This window comes from Neltuma alba, unplaced genomic scaffold (assembly GCF_004799145.2).
Source record: "Neltuma alba isolate B1F8T4 unplaced genomic scaffold, ASM479914v2 tig00012543_pilon, whole genome shotgun sequence".
NCBI classification, from domain to species: Eukaryota; Viridiplantae; Streptophyta; class Magnoliopsida; order Fabales; family Fabaceae; genus Neltuma; species Neltuma alba.
Window position 1 is genome coordinate 58,614 of NW_021637005.1, and position 18,270 is coordinate 76,883.

Consider the following 18,270-nt stretch of genomic DNA (forward strand, 5'->3'; position numbering starts at 1 on the left):
CTATGTTGTATGGTAGTGAATGTTAGACAATAAAGGAAAAACAAGAGCACAAAGTTGGGGTAACAGAAATGAGGATGTTGAGATGGATGTGTGGTCATACAAGAAAAGATAGGATTTGAAATGAAAATATCAGAGCAAGAGTCGGTGTGGCACCTATCCAAGAGAAAATGGTTGAAAATCGCTTAAGATGGTTTGAGCATGTGCAGAGAAGGCCATTGGAGGCCCCTGTGAGGAGGGTGGATCAGACAAGATAGAGTCCAATAAAAAGGAACAGAGGAAGACCAAGAAGAACGCTTTATGAGGTCATTGAATAAGATCTCCTAGTCAACAACATATCTAAGGACTGGGTTGTTGACAGAGCACGATGGCGTCGTGTGATTCATGTAGCCGATCCCACCTAGTGGGATAAGGCTTGTTGTTTAGTTTAGTTAGTTACTAATCTAAATTACGATACATATTCTTATTTCAAGTGATTTAAATGGGTTTTTCCCTATCGTTTTCCTACTGTGTGATTTAGCATGTTACTGATATTTCAATGAATCTAAGACTATCCTTAGACTATGTTTCCTTGGATCTTCCTTAAGTGATGCTTCCTCGTCTCTAGGCTTTACCGATGCCAATGAAATGCTGATGAACGTCGAGTAGCGAGGAGTATAGTGAAAGGGTTGTGCCTTTTGAATTGGATCATTGGATGTCCTCACCTCCACATTTCTCTCCCTAGTTTGTGTCTTAACTTAGGATATTCCAGTGAATTATTTACAAGACTGGAGTGGCATGGGTTGATAAACCCAAGTTTTATGTTGCATCTTAGTTCTGCCTTGCTGTTTCTGCAGTGGCATGTGTTTCTGTTTCTCTAGCCATGTAAAAAAGATTATCTGTTTTGCTATTCTTGGTCAATGAATAAATTTTATCTTAAAATCCATATCAATGATAATTTAAAATCTGTGCGTACATGAGTGTTCCCCTGATTTTTTTTTCCTATGCACATGTATCTTTTTAATGGAAAACAACCTTGTCGGGACACTAAATGTGACGCCTCTTTCATATATTACCTCTGATTCTTATTATAAAAACTAGTTGACTAATTTGAATATATTAAAAATTTTATTAAGTTAGTTATTTATAATAATAGGTATTGTTTTTCCTAAAATACTCTTGCTAATTATGTGTATTAGTTTGAATTACCATTTAATGAAACCTTTAATATTTGCAACTTTTACAAGGATCACTTTAAAAAAAATAGATAAATATGAGAAATAAAATAGATTAAAATATTATATTTAGAACTAAATTAAAAGTCAAATTAGTTTTTATATTAAGAATCGGAAGTAGTGTAATGGAAAAAAGGTTTTTGGTAAACAAAAAATTCAAAATGTAATAGATAAGTTTTGAAGCCATCTTTTTGGGATCGACTTGAAAGGTCATAATTGGGAGGCCGAGAAAAAGCCTGTGTAAGATTTGGGCAGGCCCGGCTTGTTTGATATCAGGCCGTAATAGACAGGCTAACTTTAGCTGGATTTATGATTGTTCATGACGATCCGCTCCTTGGAAAACAAGTATGTGAAGCTTGAAGAAATAAAAATTGAGCGCGCAGGGCCAATTTGCCGGTTAGCATCCGGTAACAGGTAAGAGAAGAATAAAGCGTGAAGGCACTGTCCCGGACACTGAAATGAAAGTGTCACTCCTCCTTCCCCCATTCCATTATAGCCCTTACCAAGCAAAGCAGAGCACGCTCACACCTACCAAATTTACACAATCACGTCTGGTTACTGCCTTGATTCTCGCGCTTTAACATCGAACCACCTTCGGCTTCACCTTCATCTGCCTTTCAATCTCCATCAGGTTTCACGAATCCAGGTACTTAGCTTGTTCTCTCTAATTTTGCAATGTTGATCGATTCTTTTAGTTGCGGAATCGAATATGAATTGATTTTCAGTTCTTCTCTCTTTTGGTAGTTTATTCTGCAAAGATTGGCGAATTGGCTCAGGTGTACAAAACCGGAAAATGCTTACGTGCATAGCTCGTCCCAAGAAACCCGGGAGTGACTCGCTGAGTCAGCCCGATGATCCCGATTCTAAGAACCAAGCCATCAAATCCCTTACGTCTCAGGTACGGACCCGTAACCATAACTGTATGCGAACGCTAAAGTCCAAATCTATTTGTCTTATTCGTTAAATATCTGCTTCAATTTAACTGTTGTTGAATGGACATTTTTTAGATCAAGGATATGGCGTTGAAAGCATCGGGAGCGTACAAGCATTGTAGTCCCTGCACGGGGCCGCCCACGCAGACTGGACTCCGGAGCAATATCGAGTCAGACACGGATTCGGATCGTTTCCGGTGGTCGTACCGGAGAACAGGGAGCTCAAGCTCGACGACGACGAGGACATGGGGGAAGGAGATGGAAGCGAGGCTCAAAGGGATTTCGAGCGGAGAAGGGACGCCGAATTCGTCCAGTGGACGGCGGGTGGACCCGGTGGTGTTGTTCGTGGAAGAGAACGAACCCAAAGAGTGGGTGGCGCAGGTGGAGCCTGGCGTTCTGATCACATTTGTTTCACTTCCGCGTGGTGGGAATGATCTGAAGCGAATACGGTTCAGGTACGTAGGCCTCCAATTCTTCTTTTCTCTGTTCCTGTTTAGAATCAGGCAGGCATGAACCGTCGTGTGGTGGTTCTTTTCTATGTCGCCGTGGTCTGATCAGACGGCGACTGTGCCCTGCGTTTACAGTGTTGGTCAAGATGGGACCCTAAAGCATCTGGATCGTGATCATGACATTGTGTGCTTTTTGCTACGGTGGACTGTCAATTTGTCCCCCGTCAATTTTTCGCGCGCTTTGCATTCTTGGTTTTTATATTACATATTGGAAATTTTTAGGTTAACATTGAGATAAAATTATCTGAGTATTTATCATTATATTTTAATGAAAAGCGGAATGTAAATTTTTAATTGTAAATGAATTATATAATAATTAAATGTACAACAGATGCTTATATAATTTTTAACAAAGGCATATGATGATAGATACTAAGAAATTGTGTGTTTAGATATTCTTTTTAAATCATACCATATGTATATATGGGAAATTAATTACTTATACTTTTTCTAAATTTTTAACCAGATTCTTGGGCTATTTTTATTGAGTCATTAGATTCATGAGTCTCTTAATTTTGAACCGTTAATGATATTAAGAATTTCGTTGGAGGGCATTGATGTGGCGGATACTTGTCTTAAAACTATCAACTCAGATTAAAAGTGCCACATAGGGGGAACAAGGTGGAGTCTTCTGCTCATGGAGACGTTGAGAAGGTTAACTGAACATCATCAGTTACACCATGTTGCAACGAGTGACCAGTTGCAATGGCCACAGTTGCAGCGATGAATCTGAAAATTTTAGGGACTATTGCCGCCCATTACGTTCGGCGATGCCCTCCATATATAAGGAGTTGAAATATGAAGATTAGGAAGGGGTTTCAGGGAGGGGCAGAGAAAGAGAGGGACCAAAGAGCGAGATTGAGGCAGAGGGGAAGCCACAAAAGAGAGTGGGACTGTGATTGCGGAATCCATGAGTTGTAGAGGGAGCAGATGAAAATGATAGTGCCGTGGTAGTGGTGGCAGCGGGTGATGCGAGGGGGAGGGGTCTTCAGTTTTTCTCTTACGTGGCACTTCTAATCTGAGTGGGAGTCCATGTTTGCAAAATAATCCAGGTGTTTCCCACATTAGTGCCCTCTAATGAAATGCTATCCCTGTCTAATGGTTTTAAAAGTGAGGGGTTGATTAATTTAACGACAAAAAAATTAAAAACCCAATAATCTAGATGTCCTTTACGTTAGTGCCCTCTTACGGAATTCTGCCCCCACTTAAAAAGCCATATTGTTTTTAATTCATAAATAATTTATTTTTTTGGCCAGAAAATAATGTATAATATAATATAAGTTATTTTACACTTTTTTTTGTGAACAACTTATTGTACACTTTATGTATGCACAAAATCAAATAATAATAATAAAGCCATGACTTTTATAGTAATAATACTCCTTAATTTATAGTAGTCCTTTATTAATATATCTAATAGTCTTTGTAGAGGTCAAATTTAAATACTATTTCCGGTTTTAAATATAAGATTCACATTATGATATAAATTAAACTATAAAGTAGATCTTATATGTAGAAAGAGTAAAGTACACAGGTGATTTAAATTGGGTTGTGAAGAGTTAGGGCAAATGAATCATTTGCATGTTTTTTGATCTGATGAATGCAAGTTGTGATAATCCACCAAATAAATCTTATAATTCTTGTTTGAAATATTCCAAATTCTCAGAACTTGTCTCTGGTAAAATAAAATAAAATTCTCAGAACTTGAGCTTTTTTTATTGTTGTTATTATTGTTTGGAAGGGTCGCAAAAGGCTTTGTGGGATCAAACCAACCACACCCCCCTAGTAGGGGACTGCTAGAGCATTGCACCAAGTGCAGAACTTAATGATTTTTTGTTTTTTTATGTGCATTTGAGCTTGCTCATTTATAATATCTTATCACGACCATGATTCTCATTGCTCGCCACGCCTAATCTGGTGAAGTATCCATAGTCCAAATACGAATCCCTTCATCAGTGATATGACTCCTTCTCCGGAAATATGAAATTGAAAGAGTTTGGCTGCGGGGACCACATTCCCCAGTATTTTCACGCCATTGCCAAAAGCAATCCAAAAGAGGTCCCAAAAGGAGAACCTATTGAGGCTTTGTTAGTGGAGGTGGGTCAGTGGTGATTGTGTTGGCAAACTTTTAACCCGAGCATGTCGTTTGGTCGGATGAAACCCCTCCCTTTTTTAAAATTTTTCCGTGCCTCATTCTTGGTGACTTTGTTTTCCTCTGCTAGCATTTTGTCTTTCAATCTGCAATATGCTGCGGAAAGCCCCCATTTTCTCCAAAGATCTTTATACAGGACAAAATATGAAACTCTACAAGACGGCCAGCCACAAAAGATAGAGATAACATAGGTTATAGGGTTTTGGCCCCTTCTTAATTTTCTTTTGTTATCGTATAGAATATTAAAAGCACAGAGAAATAGGGTGCATCATGTTGTGCTGGCCCTACTTAGTGACCTGTGATGCAATCTCAACACCTATGGGGTTAGTGGAGTCTGTGCATTCGTATTCATCATTTAATTTTTCTCCCTCAATTTAGTTCGGAAATTTAAGGTGTGGAATGATATAATAAGGATAAAACTAGAACTACTTCAACCAGCCATATCATTTCATGTTTAGGTGCGTCTAGAGATGTCGTTGACACATTAAACCTGGACCCACTTGTTTTCAATCGCGGAGACAAACCCCAGTGTAAGGTCAATGTTGGCCTGGGATCTGCTTTATTCCGTCCACCGAATGACCGGGTATGCCTTTAATTATATTTCGAGCATTCTTTGTCAAAAAGTATCGATTGAGTGACTTCGCATGATTGAAAACAGTGTCACAAACCATTAGAAACTAACTGTTTGGTCAAGCCTAATTAAAAAACATGACAATAATAACAATAACAATAATAATAATAGGGTAATTGGGTTTGGGTAGAAGGTTTCAAGCTTTAGTCACGCTAAAATGCTTGATTAACTTTAACATGAAACAATTATTGTTCCACCGCCCTACCAAACATAGATAAATAGGGATGGCAAGGACGAGTAGGAAACCACTCAATTCTCAAAACACTTGATTGCTTATTTCAGAATTTATTTAATTTGGGTGTGGAAAAATCCTGATTTTTTTTAAGTAGGCAAGGTTCTTTTATGGAAACCATATGTCAGAGAGGGGGTCCATTATTATGTGATTATTTATCCCCTCATTTCGTCTAAAATCACTTCGTGTATCTAAATTTGAATTTATTTTACATAAAGTTTTGTTCAATTTTGGTTTCAATCCTTAAAAAAATTAGCAATAATCAAACGCGCAGTTCTACTCATGATGAATTGATCACCAACGGTCCCACAGTTGTTATGCGCATTGGCGAAGTATTCTCATGTATGATTTATACAGTCGTCAGGACTAAGGAACTGGGACTGAATTTAGCTTTATTTTCGATGTACAGTCGCGAGATGTTTAACAAATGGCAAGCTCAAAGATGGTGGGCAGAGAACTACGACAAAGTTATGGAACTTTACAACGTTCGAAGGTTTAACCGCCAAGCTTTCCCTCTTCCAACGCCACCAAGATCCGAAGATGAGGTAAGCTCTGAATTTCAATACCTCTTGGGCATTATCATGGCCAACTTAGTAACAAGAAGGCGCATGCATGTATGGAAGATTGAAAGCAAATTATTCCCCCCCCCCCCCGGGGGGCTCCTTTTGACATGTGAAAGCAGAGTAGCTTAATGGGCAAGAAAACGGAAAGTTATATGACTATATAAAAATGATTAATTGTTCAATAATATATGTACAAATATGATTGTAAATTTATATTCTAAAATTAACAAATAATGAAATAAAGTAATTTAATTTAAATATTAAAAATTGAAATATTGACATGTCAAATTTATATTCTAAAAATTTTATTCAACTGGGCTCTTTTTATTCTTCACAGATATTTTGTTTAATCAAAAATCATTTCAGAAATGAAAATTTCACTTAGAAATCAACAACATAAATTATTTATATTAATTTTTAATTAGAGTTAACTGACTTTTTCTGGAGATTAGATGTAGTATTTGTTCCCTTTTTTTGGGCATAACACATATAATATTTACATTTGCTCTAATGTATTTTAGCGAGGCTAGTTTTAGCCATCATCTTGAAATTGTCAATAGTTTGCCACTGTCATCAGTTGTTTATTCATTACCTGATCTTTAAAGGAAAGGGGGTAACGGATTTGTCTATCCCCCATGATGCTTGTTTAATATGGTCTATTTCCCTGCGTCAAAAACAGAGCTCAAAGATTGAATCAGCGGAAGACAGCCCAGTGACACCTCCACTAACTAGGGAACGTTTACCTCGTAATTTGTACCGTCCTCCAGGACTGGGAATGGGATACTCATCCTCTGATTCCTTTGATCATCAATCAATGCAATCCCGGCATCACTATGACTCTAATGGTATGAACTCAACTCCTAAAGTTTCCACCATTAGCGCAGCCAAGACAGAAATATCATCAATGGACGCCTCCATGAGAAGTAGCTCATCCAGAGAAGCTGATCGCTCCGGGGATCTTTCAATCAGCAATGCCAGCGATCTGGAGACTGAATGGGTTGAGCAGGATGAACCTGGGGTTTATATTACCATTAGAGCATTACCGGCCGGTAAAAGGGAGCTCAGAAGAGTAAGATTCAGGTAAGCTTACGCTCAATTGTATGGCCAGACGTATTCCCTTCGTGGCTATGCTGTTGTGGGTAGACATATAATTGCTACTTGATAGGTCATTATAATGACATCCATGCTAGCAGCAACTGCACTTGCAGTTGGTTGAGTTTGATACTAAGAAGCACTTACGAGATACAGAACAAGAACATGATATTATACAAATGGCAAGAAACCTCAAGATATAATTTTCAAATGTATCTTGAATTATCTTGTCACATATTTTGATGAGCCGGATATTCATTAGACATAACGAAGCCCTGTTGTTGAAATATGAATGCTTCGTAGATTTGACCGGACAAACCTATAACTATTTCCAAAATTTTAAACAAACTCTACAATTGCTGCTCTGGTCTGTTTCTGCATAAATTCTGATTTATCTATCACTGTCAATAGTCAGTAATGGTGTCCAATTAATTCCAGTCTCAAGGTTTGTAATTTTTTTTCTTGGTAACCATTAAGGTAAGTGTGCATGCGCTTAAACAGAGGCATATTTGAGATGTACATTTGTGCTCATTGTCTTGATTACATTTTGACATGGAATTGAATCGAAATTGATAATTCTGGTTGTTTTTCCATGTGATGTGCAGCCGAGAAAAATTTGGGGAGATGCATGCTAGATTATGGTGGGAAGAGAACCGCGCCAGAATACATGAACAATATTTGTAAGATTGAACGGAATTGGTGGCTGCTGATGCTATCCAAATTGTGGAGGTGGCTCTGCATATCAAATTGTTTCATATCTGTTTTGCGATACTACTAAGTCTCACTATAGGGAATCACATATCAGAAAGAGGTGCCACTGGCACCTCTCCGTTTTGGGCTCTCTTTCTCTCTCTCTATCTATCTAAATATTAATCCGATGGGATCACGCTTTTAATTGTGTGATCGGGTCAGGTTATTCTGTGGGATGAGGGTGGGGAAGTTAACTTATATTAGTTACTTCTTTCAGATATTGGCGGATCAAAAGAGCATACTTTAGAAGTGTGGTGGGTGTAAATTCTATATAGCTATTCAAATTGGGATTCAAAGAATGAATCTACTGTCATTTTCTTTTGTGCCCTTTCATATATCCATTTTCTAGTTGCGGCATGCTTCTTTGTTTTCACCAAGTAACCAAATAACATAAACTAAGATGTTTCCAGAAGCTGCTTCACCAGGTCCGTGCGGGAATATATGCTCTCTTTCAAATTATGATAATCCTCTCTTCATTTTTTCCCTTCGTGATAATTCATGGCAATCTTTAAGAATTTTCTCCATTTTTCACTGCCTACAGCCTTTTCAAATACTATCCTAGTTCTAATTATAAAACCCCGCTTACAGTCTACAAATGAGGTTTTATAATTAAAACTAGAGATAATATATTTTAATTTATGTATCGTCTTTTGCGTTGTATCCTTCTTTCCCCGACATTGAGATTTTATCTTCTCTCTTATGTGCTCACCTTTTTATCCCACATAGGCGTCCTTTTCTTATTCTTGCCAACACACAAGAATTTTTATTAAAATTTTTTATCACATATAATTTCGTGGAGGTCCATTGTTCATGTCTTATCTTGATCCCCCATGTTTTTACGAACGGGCAGCAAAACCTAGTTTAGTATCCTGTGTGTTTCATAGGGATTAAGTCTAACAGAAAAAGTTAGTCCCTCACAATATGATAAACTAAGGTTTAAATCCTATTAAAAGAGATGCCTGACAGTGCCTCGAATATGATTGAGGATACCTGTACTTTAGCAAAAAAAAAAAAATTGGAAGGTCACACTGATATTTACTAGTATACTAAATATGCGTGCACAAAGCTCACTTTTTTTTTTTGGGTAAAAAGGTGAAACAGAAAAACACAAACATAAACTCCCATGAAAATATGAACTCCCATAAATGAGATGGGAATAGGTCTGTAGAATCTTTGCAAGCTAAATAAAATGAGAATGGAACAGTAAAATCTTTGTAAGGTTTTTTTGGGCAAGAATAATCTCTTGCAAGTTGAGAAATTAGTGAAATTACAAAAGAAAAGAAATAAAAAATGGCACGAGGAACAAAAGCTGGAATATTCAAAAAAAATAAGAAACAAAAGAAAAAAAAAGATAAAATTACACTAAGATGATTTATTTGTTATTTTAAATTAAATTAAAATTTTGGTCCAAAAGAGTCATTTCTGCTTAATTAAAACACATAAAAAAAATAAAACCAACTTATTAATTATTTCATTACCATGCAAAAATTAAGCATCGTTCAATAAAGTCTAGAAGAAATTGAGTTGAAGCCAACAAGAATTAATCAAATCAATTAGGAGTCGACTCATAATTCATAAAGTTGTGAATTTGAATCTTACTGATAATGTAAGAACCTTGTTAGTAGGTAATCTATAAATATTTTTATAAACATTTTTTTTTAATTTAGAGACATACACTAACACTTGTGAGTCTCGAATCCAATGTTGACAAAAAAAAACAGAGATTGAGTTGGATACTTATTTTTCGTTAAAAAGGATTTGGATACTTATCATTTTGTTGAAATTTTTAAAGCCCAGTGTCATGCAAACAGACCCTGAAGAAGCACTGTGAGTCTGTGGCAACCCAAGTTTCAAAAGTGGGTCAAGACCCATCAGCGAGGACGGAGGAACACATCAGAACCCATTAGGCATTAACTAATTATCCATTCATCATCATCATCTTCTTGTGATACACAAAGGAAACGGACAAAAACTAAAACAAGGCAAAACATCCTAAGAAATATCCAAAGATGTCAGAAAGCCATCAAGCTGGAATAAGGGCAGAGCATAAAATCCTGGACAGCGAGTGCTTGCAGTCTTCGCCCATTTTCCTTTTTGATTAAACATATATATTTTCTTGTTAAAAGTATATTTAAGGTTATACTAAGTGTTAAAAATGACTTTTTTAATAAAAATTTAAACTTCGATTCACTGCATTGTGAGGAATTATCAGACCTATTACCTAACCCCTATCAGTTCATCCATTCTTCTTTAATTTTGCATAAATTTGCCAAAATCTCATAATGTGAAAATCACATTTTTAATAAAGGGGATTCCACCTCGAGTGAGGCTAAAGTTTAACCCCAATGAGTAACATGCTCATTTTCAAACATGCTTGCATTAATGTTTCAATAACGCATTATCTCAAACTATCTATATTACGAGTATAGTGAGTCAATTGACTTTCTTGAAATACGATTAAGGGTGTGTTTGGATGAAACCAAACCGTGGTTTGAAAAAGTGATTCTGGAGAATAGATTCTGGGAAAAATAGATTCTGTGAAGAATAGATTTTGTAAAAAAGTGATTCTGAGAAATGAGAGTGTTTGGATAGTTGTTATCAGAAGCACTTTTTATATATACAAATTATTAAAAAAAAGACATAAGTTAATATGATAATTACAGAAAAAATAGATTTTATGATATATTTTAATTGAAGAATAAAATTGTTAATAATATGTTTCTACCAACATAATTAATAATACATAAAGATAATTAATTAAAAATAATAATGTGTATATATTTATAAAATATAAGATTAAATATATTATAAAAAAATATGTTTATAAAAAAAATAACAAGATACATATCATATAGGCCCTCACACTCTCCCTTTTTTCTCTAAAAGCAAAAAAATTTTCTTTTTTCAAAACCATGGTTTTGACCCAAAACCATAGTTTTGGTTTTGGAGGGGGTGTTTGGTAGATTATTCCTAAACCATGGTTTGGGGTGTCACCCAAACACACCCTAAAAGTGATTGTTCAATTCCTCACAATGAACTCTCTTATTTTGTTCAACCACTTCTTCATTTCTGGTTGAAGAAGTGAGACTTGGAAGGGACCAAAGCCTGTGGCTTTTCTGACTGAAGAGATTGTGCCCTTTGGAAAATCAAGACTCGCAGGGAACGTATGTGAGTGTTCATAAAAGGGCTAAAAAAGAGAAAACAGAGCACAGAGATTCGGCTTGCATTAGTGATTGCAACAAGATAGGCTTGTGAGCTTGGATCTGATAGATGAATAGGACTGAAATAAATGCAGTTGGGTTAGCCCTTGATCAGAATCCTATGCTCTGTGTTATCTCTACCAAAGGACTCAAGTGAATGCATGTGGAAACTTGAAAAGAAACAAACAAACAACCAACCAAACAAGCAAACAGCCAAGTCATCAAATGATACAACTGAATTTAACTCAATTTCAACTGGTAAAAACTAAAAAGAAAGAAAGAAAGAAGCAATGCACAAGCAAATGAATAATGAATCTTCAAGTCGTGTGAGTGTGGTCTCCTCAAAAAGATTGCCCGCACGCGCGGTGTTCACTTTTAATCAGTTTCAACTCTTTCTTTTTAACATTCCCCCCCTCTCTCTCTCTCTCTCTCTCTCTCTACTCAGTGCTCAGTCACAAAGTGTGCGGTATGACATTTCTCATTTATGTTCACCTAAAGCTGTACAGTGCACTACTGCAACACCCAAACATGCTTGCTTTTCTACTCAGAACACTTAATAACGCTATCTCGTTCCTCACACGTTCAACGAAAACCCCATACTCTCTTTTTTCCAACCTCGCACGCAATGTCCTCTGTTTTTCTTTTTCTTTTGCACACGTTTGTTCTATCTCTACTTGCTTTCTATATATATATCCACACATGTATAGTGGTGCTCCTCTCAGCGTTTGACATTCCCTGCCTGCCTCCTCACTGACCATCGCTCTTTTCCTTCCTTAAACTAAATTGTCCTGCGCATATTTCTTTCATTTTTTCTCTGTAGATTTGGTCTTTTCCTGCGGAATCTGCATGCCTCAAAGATGCACAGAAGGGAGAGATCGATGCGAGATGGCTCGTACCCACGAAGCAGAAGGACCCCCTCCTTCTCTTCATCTCTCCTTGACGCCATTTACCGTTCCACCGACCAATCAAAATCAGATCTTGATGAAGATTCTCAATTGGGTCTCTGCAAGGAAGTTCACCACACGAAACAGAGCAACATGCGCCGCAGCGGTGGAGTTTCTCTGGGAAATGAATATGGCAAAGTCAGGGATATGAAACATCTTCGCCGATCAACATTTATGGTTGAAGATTGGATGGAGAAGCAGAGTTCCCACAGCTCTTCAGAGTGCAGTTCAGGAGGATTCTTTTCGTCGTCGGAGACAGAGACGAGCTGTAAACAGAGATCGAGGCCTAAATCAGACAAGAGGCTGAACTCAGAGAAGCAAAAGAAACAGAAAGTGAAGCAACCGATGTCACCAGGAAGTCGAATAGCTAGTTTTTTGAGCTCTATCTTCAACTATGGAAGCGTGAAGAAGGCGAAAATGTGCTACGTTGGGGCGGTGGAAGATGTTAATTTCGAGCAGAAATGTCAGTCTCCATGTGTTTCTTCCTCTGCTTCTTCATATTCAAGAAGGTCTTGCATGAGCAAAACACCCTCTTGGGCTAAAAAGAACAATGGCGTAAAGAGGAGCGTTAAATTTTAAATTTTACCCCGTAAACATAATTCTGGGCGAGGATTCTCAGCATAAATTTGTCTGCCAGAATGATCCAGATATAATGCCATTCCTAGCAGTGCAGGAAAAATCACAAGAAACTCTTCAACGAAGGAGGACGAGAAGAAGAAGCAGAAGAAGAAAAACTCTGTTATGGCCAAAGAAAATGGATCAAGAAAGGGTGAGTTTGATTTCAGATTGTTGTACAATCATAATGGCGAGGAGGAAGAAGATGAAGATGATGCTTTGAGCTGTTCAAGTTCGGATCTTTTTGAGTTAGATCATCTGATTGGAGGTGGAAGGAGGTACCAAGAAGAGCTTCCTGTTTATGAAACTACTAATCTGGAAACAAACAAGGCCATTGCTAATGGTTTGCGTTTGTAATTCGCTGTAATTATAATGTAATGCGTTGTGGACTTTTAATTCAGGACTATTTTGTTTCATTACATATAGATGATACTCATACGTTCTAAGCATGCGAGGGTTTTTTTTTTTTTTGAATGACCTGAATTTGATTCTTCTCAACATTAGAATAAGAATTTCAAAAGCATCAAGTCGATGCGGGGGAAAAAAGAACAATTTTTTGATTGCACATGAGGTGAATAATAATGGGCATTTTCAAATGGCACTTGAGATTTAAAAAAAAATCTTAGGGGAAAAAAAAAAGCTCAATAATTTGGAGGAGAACTCTTGCCTTGTGCATACATTTTGAGAAGATTCTTTGCAATGTAAGTCTATGGAATAAGTGTCAGCTGAATTTAGCCTTTTTACTCTTTGAATCATTATTTTTTTAAAAAATCTGCATAATAAATTTATAATAAGATTTAATTTATAGTTGGGTGGAGGTGAGAGATCAAGGGATACAAATAATAATATAAGTGAAGATAGCATTGAGGTTAGAATCAATTTGCAGAGTTTGTCAAAGAAGATTAACAGAGAGAAGAAAAATAAAGGGGGGAAAAGCAGAGATTGTACCCAACCAAGAAAAACAAAAGTTTAAGTAAGAAAAAGGAGGAAGCTTTTGCACATGGATGGCATCAGGAGGAGGATAGTAAAATGTCTCCCACTTTACCCCAAAAATTAAAATTAAAATTAAAAATTGTTTCCAACCTTGAAGATTTAATTAATGATTACAGCATACTACTTTTTGCCCCCTCTAAAAAAGTCCCCAAGTACAGTGAGAATTTTGATCTTATTTTTTTGGTTGTAACTAAAGCCATAATTGAAGCTCATTATTGATGACGAGATTCAATCTTATTCCAACACAGCGTACAACATAATTGTTCAAATAAATAAATTTGCAGCAGTGAAACTGAGTGAAATGATCCTTGTAAAATAGTGGGGTTTGGTTAAAACAGTTAAAATAAAAACTTTTAATTTGGATTTCAACACTTCACAAAAATCTCATAACATCGATTCAAAGATAAAATCATATATAAAATGTACTAACATACAAAAGGGTAATACATTATAGGAGCATATGTAGCAGACAAAGTAGGGCCATTTTCATAAGGCGATGAAGAGGTCAACTTGAGGGAAAATGACATAATGCCTCAAATCCAAAGCTACTTTTTGTTTTGTTTTTTGTTTTTTGTTTAAATTAAAAAGCTTTTTTCAAAATTGACAGTGAGACAAACTAGTGCTAATAAGTTGACCTATTTGCCATCTCCCCGTGAACGTTGCTAAGGTTCAAAGATTAAGATTGAAGAAATCAAAACATGACTTACCAACTACTTGCAATTTCATTATGTAGGAAGCATGTTAAAGATTTTAAGCCTTACAATTTGAAATTATTGCTAGGGATCTGATATCCAAATCCAATGTAATGTCAAGTATTAGAGGATAATAAGAATTTGTTTGACTTTCAATCTGGTTCTAATTATAAGACTCCAATCCACTTTATCTCTCATATTTATCTATTTTTTCAAAATAGTCCTATAATAGTTGCACATGTTAAATGTTCCATTAAATGGTAGTTCTAGCTAATACACATAATTAGTAAGGGTATTTTAAGAAGAACAATACTTACTTATTACAAATAATTAACTTAATAAACTTTCTTAATCTACTTAAATTAATCAACAAGCTATTATATTAAGCATCAGAGGTACTAATAATTAAATTACGGCCATTGCAATAGTTTACCCAGATGTTCGGTTGGAAGGGAAGAATTTTAATAAGATGAAGATATGAAAAGTTATACGGCTGCATAAGCACAACGCGTTTAGGTTAACTCCGTATGAATGTAGAAAATACTTTTAGAGATGCTCTTAATTCTGCTCTGATTTAATCTCATAATTATTTGAATGTAAGAATCAGATAATCAATTTGTAAATATTAAAAAAATAATTAAAACAGTTATTTTTGAAAAAAAAAATTATGTAGATTTTTCAAACATATCCTCTTCAATCATCATTTAAGTTAGAACTATTCTTTGATGAAACTCATTTGCTATATGTACTTAATAGGGATAATTTAGAGAAAAAATGTTAATTTATAAAACAAAGTATATTAAAGTCTTGTATTTTCTTATTTAGGATTAAAGTAAAATTCCCATCTGTTTTTTATATTTAAAATGGGACAGAGCATTGAATGTGATATGAGGATCACGTGCAAGTGCCAAAAAATTGAATTAATAGTGAGGTCTTCAGAAAGTTTTTCTAAAAATTGAGCTGCAGTTATAAACAAGAATACTAGTGACAAACATGAAGTTACATTTGAAAATTAAATTTCTTGACAATTTTGCTACAACAGAGCTTATTTTCAATTGATATTTTACAATTATTTGAATCGAATATTATTGAAAACAAATTTTTCAAAAAAAAAATATTAAAACCTAACCATTTCGTTCTCTTTATCATATGGTTCATAAGAAGATCAAAATGAAGAATGATTCAAAATAATTATTAAAAAGCTAAACTATCCATTTCCCTTAAATCATAACATGACTTAGCAAGGGTATTATCAACTTTATAGAGATCATATGATACCCAGTTACTTTCCTTGCTGTCAATGATAAAAATCTGAACTAAAAATTGTATTAAAATCTCATGTTATCTCTTTACCTGCGTATAAAATTAAACAAAAAATCTATCAACAGCAAGTTGTTTCAATAGCAGTGTTATTCATCATGCTTAGATGAAATTCCGGCTTCGAATATGATATTAACAAGTTTATATGCATCTATGTGTTTAATTATATATAATTAAAAAAAATCACTCCGCCTTTTTCTGAATGCATAATATCTTATTGTTGAGATATGCAAATGGGGGCTAATTGTCAAGGTGAGGGATTAGATATAATGACTACAAAATAATTAGATCAATGGAGATGCTGTACGGATAAGTTCGGTTAACGAAAAATTAACTTTTGCATTATTAGATGTTCTAATTACATATGTTTACTTTATTAAAAGAAAAGCCTACAATCTCAAATCATATCTCATAATATAATGGCTCATCTTTTTAGGTGATTGAAATCTCCATGTCACCCAATCAACTTTAGGACAGTTAAATTGTAAGTTGGTTAATACTTCACAATTTCACTCGTACAAAATTCAATAATAAACTTTGGCAGGTAAAAAATTACTTTCAATGATACCTCACGTTTTCGGCCAAAAAAAAAAAAAAATGATACCTCACGTTAAATTATGATAGAAAAACTCATTATTATTATTTTTAACATAAAAATATCCAATTGGTTAGATTCAAGTATTATTGAACCCAATTAAAGGTAACTTTTTCAAATGTATTTTTAACATTCACGGGAACTCAAATTCGAGATTATCTTTCAGCCAAAAAAATAAAAAAATTGAGATCTGATGCTCAAGCAGCCAAAACTCATTTCATTAGAAACCATGCCTATCAATTGCAAAATGGTGTTTGGCATTCTCAAAACCGCGGTTTCAGAACATTTTTTTGCAAAACAAGGTAACCTCTCCACATATTTATTTAATCCGTAAAAACACTTCTGAAACCATAGTTTTGGTTTCTATCCAAACACCCCTAAGTGTGGAACTTGAAAATTAAAAGCAGAAAGAGACAGATATTAGACGCAGGAGAGAGAGAAGAATAAGACAAGATTTAATATGAGGCTAAGAAATGATAATTAGAGAGTGATAAAGTTTTGAAGATGAATGGAAAGGAGGCAATAAACCAATATAACATAAATGGCAATGCCAGTGTGCAAACACTGGGCATGTTGCTCACCAACCAAGCACCAACTGTGACCTTACTATACGTACACATGCCCAGTTCTATGCTGCCAATATCCCATTCATTATTATTAATACTCTACCTTTAATCTAATTATTGTTTTTGTGAACCAAATTATATATATATATATCGACTCCAAATTAATCATTTCGGGGTTATGTATATATATAGAATAGATAGATATTATCTGTAAGCTCAGTTAGCTATATCTACATGTATGATCTCCCATGGCATTTTGCTGTGTCTCACTTGGCCTCCAACTTCATTTTTATCAGCTATTGGATTTTAATTTTGTACAGTTTTTTTAGAGTAATTAATCTCGATGTGACACAGATTAATATATATATACATATTCATGGAATAAGATTTTGTATCATATTCACTGTTTTTTTACTATTCTCTTATTTTAAATGGATTCACATGTTTCTAGTTTCAAAAAATTCGAATCCAGTACTACTTTTTTACAAAATAAACAAATGAAAGTTCAACATAATGATAAAAAATTATTACTTTGATGCTAGTTAAACTTTTCCCGTACATTATTTTTTTATAATGGAAAGTTTTCATGAATGAATTAATAGGATTAATCTAGCAGAAGGGACTACTTTCTCACAAACACAAATTATGCGGGTAGAAGAATCCGACCCGACAGGCTTTCTCTCTCTACTCTATTTACCTTCTGGCAGTCTATAAAGTGGCAGGCACAGTATTCACAAATTAGAATTTTATAGAATGTAGACCAAAATTCGATTATGGGCTATGGGCTATGGCCTTTGTTTTTCTGTGCATTCCACGTTTAGCCTGTTATTTCTAAGGCCAAGATATTGTTATGGACCCGACAACCCAAATCACTACGACACAATCTGGAGGTGCCGTTTATTAAAACGACGAAGGTGCCGGTGGTAAGTGGGGTCCCCGAGCAGGTCTGAGGGAAGAAGAAGAAGATGGGGTGGTTCGTTCGTTGATGATTCCTTTCCTTCCTTTAACGCTTACCGCAAGCAATATCGATCAACGAGATCTTCGACCTCTAAATCCATCCTTAATAACATCCTATCGGGTCAGATTGTGAAACTTTGATTGAGTTACTGGGTTTCGGTTTCTAGTTGTGGTACTGATTCATTCGCCATGAGTTTTCTCTTCGGAAAGAGAAAAAGTCCCGCAGGTTTGTTCATGTTCTCTGCATCGGCTTTATTTCTTTCAATTTATATAGTGAGTACTGAATCATGTGAAGTATCTGTCGATGATATATCTT

General features: G+C 35.4%; 1 protein-coding gene and 1 pseudogene across 1 annotated transcript; both read left to right on the forward strand.

Moving 5' to 3' along the window:
• The first annotated feature begins 1,688 nt into the window (after window positions 1-1,688).
• LOC114728529 (protein Brevis radix-like 4) lies at window positions 1,689-8,385 on the forward strand. The gene is made up of 6 exons (XM_028915440.1): window positions 1,689-1,857; window positions 1,956-2,109; window positions 2,219-2,598; window positions 6,077-6,212; window positions 6,910-7,310; window positions 7,928-8,385. The coding sequence occupies exons 2-6, from the start codon at window positions 2,005-2,007 to the stop codon at window positions 8,004-8,006; spliced, it is 1,101 nt and encodes a 366-aa protein (XP_028771273.1). The 5' UTR covers window positions 1,689-1,857; window positions 1,956-2,004; the 3' UTR covers window positions 8,007-8,385.
• Window positions 8,386-12,028: 3,643 nt separating this feature from the next.
• Window positions 12,029-13,239, forward strand: LOC114728528 (protein BIG GRAIN 1-like C; annotated as a pseudogene).
• Window positions 13,240-18,270: the final 5,031 nt, after the last annotated feature.

Excerpts from the sequence above, each read along its gene's own strand:
- LOC114728529 (XM_028915440.1), top strand. The coding sequence starts at position 2,005 with ATGCTTACGTGCATAGCTCGTCCCAAGAAACCCGGGAGTGACTCGCTG. Across the intron at positions 6,213-6,909 it reads CACCAAGATCCGAAGATGAG|AGCTCAAAGATTGAATCAGC; the intron begins GTAAGCTCTGAA and ends CGTCAAAAACAG. Across the intron at positions 7,311-7,927 it reads CTCAGAAGAGTAAGATTCAG|CCGAGAAAAATTTGGGGAGA; the intron begins GTAAGCTTACGC and ends TGTGATGTGCAG.